This window comes from Octodon degus, unplaced genomic scaffold (assembly GCF_000260255.1).
Source record: "Octodon degus isolate 3935 unplaced genomic scaffold, OctDeg1.0 scaffold00254, whole genome shotgun sequence".
NCBI lineage: Eukaryota > Metazoa > Chordata > Mammalia > Rodentia > Octodontidae > Octodon > Octodon degus.
The window spans coordinates 383264-387096 of NW_004524830.1; the positions used below are offsets into that span (position 1 = coordinate 383264).

At 51.4% G+C, this 3833-nt stretch overlaps 1 protein-coding gene across 1 annotated transcript in view; it reads left to right on the forward strand.

Annotated features, from left to right (window-relative positions):
• Positions 1 to 3491, forward strand: part of Rpn1 (ribophorin I) — a 29105-nt gene extending 25614 nt beyond the window's left edge. Inside the window, exons 9-10 of the mRNA XM_004646093.3 lie at positions 1957 to 2202; positions 2947 to 3491. Of these exons, the coding sequence (XP_004646150.1) occupies positions 1957 to 2202; positions 2947 to 3129 (429 nt within the window). The 3' untranslated portion in view covers positions 3130 to 3491. The remainder of the gene's footprint in view (positions 1 to 1956; positions 2203 to 2946) is intronic.
• The last annotated feature ends 342 nt before the right edge of the window (positions 3492 to 3833 follow it).

Here is a 3833-nt window from a genome sequence, read left to right on the forward strand (position 1 = left end):
GGGCAGGGCTGGCTGGCATGTGGTGCTGGGGGATTGAACCGCGGTCCCTGTGCTTTGCTAAGCTTGTTCTAAGTAGGTGCTTTAGACCAGTGAGACATCTCACCAGCCCATGGGCTGCTCTTTCCACAATGGCCTTGCAGTTCATAGAGGAGACGTTGTGAGCAATCTCTGCACAGTAAGACTTGTTGCACATCAGCAGCACCTCCAGCTCCTTAACATTATGCACCAGGAACTTCCGGAAGCCTCTGGGCAGCATGTGCTTTGTCTTCTTTTTACTTCCATAACCTATGTTGGGCATCAAGAGCTGGCCCTTGAACCTCCTCTGCACCCTACTGTCGATGCCTCTGGGTTTCTGCCAGTTGCACTTAATTTTGACATATGGGACTGACTGGTGCTGCATGAACTTCTTGGTCCTCTTTTTGACGATCTTGGGCTTCACAAGGGGTCTGAGGGCTGCCATGGTGCCAAGAGAGAGATGGCTGCCACCTCTGTAGGCAGCACCGAGGAAGAGACTCTGAGCATTTTCTTACTTCCAGGGCAGCAGCCTCTCCCAGGAGCCCGGGCTGCTTGGTGGGGCACTCTGCATGGCCTCTGTGAGCTGGGGTGATTGTTGTTGTGGTCCTTGAGTCTAAGCACTTTTAGAAGGCAGCTGGGAAGAAATTCTACAAAAGAATTCATACTGGCACACCTCATGCATCCAGCACCCTGGAATCCTGCTGCTCTTCTTATTCTCTTGAATCCAACAGCTGGAGAGTATTCACTTGCAGTGTCTACACACACAGCAGTTACAGAACTGCCCCCACCACACAGCCCCACAGCAAACCGACAGTGACCTGTGACAGTGACAGATGGTTTGCAGTTCTTGCGTCCTTACACAGCATTGTGGCGCTGCAGCCCCATAGAATCTGGATTGGCTTCTACTGTCTTTGTTGTACATTTGAAGGGTCAGGTTCTTTTTATGGTTTTTATTTTTTTTGAGACAAGGTTGTTCTATGTAGTATAAGCTGACCTTGAACTTGATAATGTAGACCAGGCTGGCTTCAAACTCACAGTGACCTTACCTCAGCCTTCTGAGGGCTGGAACGACAGGCATGCACCACCACACGTAGCAGGTTCATTTATTTATGTTTGAATTTTATTCTGGTTTCTGCTACATTACTGTTAATATTTAATTTTGAGTATCAATTCACAGGTTTAAATTTAAAATTCGAAGTCCAGGTGTGGTAGCACATGCCTGTAATCCCAGTGCTGGAAAGGCTGAAAACAGGAGGATCACTACAAGTTCAAGCTGTGTAGTGAGACCCTGTACCAAGTCCATTAAGGGGGAAAATATTAAATTTAAAACTGAAAGATGGTGTGGTTTGTTTCATTCTTCCTCACCCCTACTTTGTGTGAGGAATCAATTTCATCAGTCCCTGGTGTTCCTGATTTTAAAAAAGAAAACAACCAAACCCCCACATTTTTGTGCTGCTTTTTCTTTTGAGAAATCTGTCCTGAAGACACTCCCCACCCCACCCCCATCCCCAGCTGAGAGCCACCTCTCCGCTGCTCCCTGTGTTGTGCAAGGCTGGGCCAACTAACTTTCATTGTCAGTTAATTCTGAGTATACTGTCGCCTTATTGCAGAACTTTGATGATTTCTTGGGGAGAGGGTACTTGGGAGCAGGTCAACACTGTGGACACCTGAGTGAGACTGTGAGCAGCAATCAGTGGTGTGGATATGAGACAGGGCAGGCTGGCAGGATTCACTGTCTGCCTTCATGTCTGTGTGTCCTTGGGTCTGCCCAGTCACTGTCAGCTTCATCATCGCAGCCCTTGCTTGCCCTGTGTGTTGCTGAGTCTGGTCTTGAGTGCTGGGAGGGTTTGGACTTCCTGTTTGGGTGCCTTGTAGTGATGGGTCTCCTTTCATGGGGGCAGGGCAGAGTGGGCACCTCTGTTAGCTGTTTCTATCCTCCAGGATCCGGCTGCAGAGGCCAGGATGAAGGTGGCCTGCATCACTGAGCAGGTCTTGACCCTGGTCAACAAGAGGATAGGTCTCTACCGCCACTTTGATGAGACCATAAATCGGTACAAGCAGTCCCGGGACATGTCTACCCTCAATAGCGGCAAGAAGAGCCTTGAGACAGAGCACAAGGCCCTGACTAGTGAGATTGCACTGCTACAGTCCAGGCTGAAGACTGAAGGCTCCGACCTGTGTGACAGAGTAAGTGGCTGGTGTGTGGTCCTCTCGGCCACTATGGGCGCTGCTGTCAAGGGCGGCACCCTTCTCTGTTGGGCAGGTTAGGGGTGGGGGGCGTCCTGCTCACATGTCCTATGAGGTGAGATTGTGGCCCACCTTGGGCCTGTGTGGGGCCCACCTTCACGGCACAGGTTGTGGTGGGGTTCTCGTGATGGGGTGCGCTGGGCAAGCTGTTTGCCTGTGTGATCCACATGGCTGGTGTGGAGAGTAGCTCCTCGCTCCCTGCCTGCAGGCTGCCCCAGCCCAGGTGGGAAGAACCATGTGGGCCTGGACAGGTGCCCCACTTTTGTGCCCCCTGCCTGGTACCCACTGCTTCTGGAACAATGTCTTCACGAGCTTATGTGTTCACTGTGTGCCAGCTGCATGAGGACCTCATCCTCACATCCTTCCTGTTGGCTTCTGGGCTGGCAAACCCTGACGGTTGGTCTCTTGTCTGCCTGGGTCCACAGATCTTTCTGGGCAGGCAGCAGGGAAGGACAAGCCTTCATCAGGTGCCCTGTGTGCCAGCATGGTACCTGGTGCCTGCACGGCTTCTGCACAGGGCCCCACAGTGCTGTCGCAGGGAGCATCTGTAGGGCGAGTGATGCATGAGGGATGGTTTCCCAGCGGGTAGTGCGGGCCCCCGTGTCCTTGCTGTGCCAGGCTCCAGGTGAGTGTGGTGGGCTGGGGTGGGGCACAGGCTGAACTCGGGCCCCCTTGCCTTTCCAGGTGAGTGAAATGCAGAAGCTGGATGTACAGGTGAAGGAGCTGGCGCTGAAGGCAGCTGTGGAGGCCGAGCGGCTGGTGGCCGGCAAGCTGAAGAAGGACACGTACCTGGAGAACGAGAAGCTAATCTCCGCCAAGCGCCAGGAGCTGGTCACCAAGATCGACCACATCCTCGATGCCTTATAACTGGAGGGAGCGGGTGGCACGAGCCTGTGGGGAGTTGAGCACTGAGATGCAGGGGCTGCGAGTGTGAGGTTTGCAACTTCGGAGGAGCCAGGCCCTGCTCCTATGGGCAAGCAGGCAGCTGGCCCCTCTACTCCAAGTCCTTCCTTTTTTGAAAATTTTAATCCCAGAAACCCCAAACATTTTTAAGTTCTGAACAAAGACTTTATTGGCACTGTTTCTTTCTGGTGCTCAGGTATGTTTTCAGCCTGGAAGCCCCTTCCTTTCCACCTTTGAATTCCTAATATTTGGTTCTCTGGTGAGGATGTATTTTTTTGAAACTGTGTGTGACTAAGTGGAAATAAAGCAGAGACTGTGAACTTTGACTGTGGTTCTGTTGGAAGTCACTTACAGCTTAACTTTGGGGACAGCACTGGAATTAAGGGCTTTTAGCTCAGTAGTGGGTTTGCTCCCCTGGGCCTGTTTGCAAGGCAAGTATTTAGATTTTATGTATTAGAAGACTAGCACATTAATTTCTTTTTTGTTAGTACATCTTTGTAATGCAGAATTACATTCATCTTGGGGGACTGGTACACATACATCACATTTCCATTGTTCTTGTGTCTCTTGGGATCCTGAAGTCATTTAGTACCAGAAACCCCTCAAGCCTCTGGTTACAGGTCACATTGGCCTCTCGTGCTATGCCTGATCTGTGTCTGGCTCCTCCT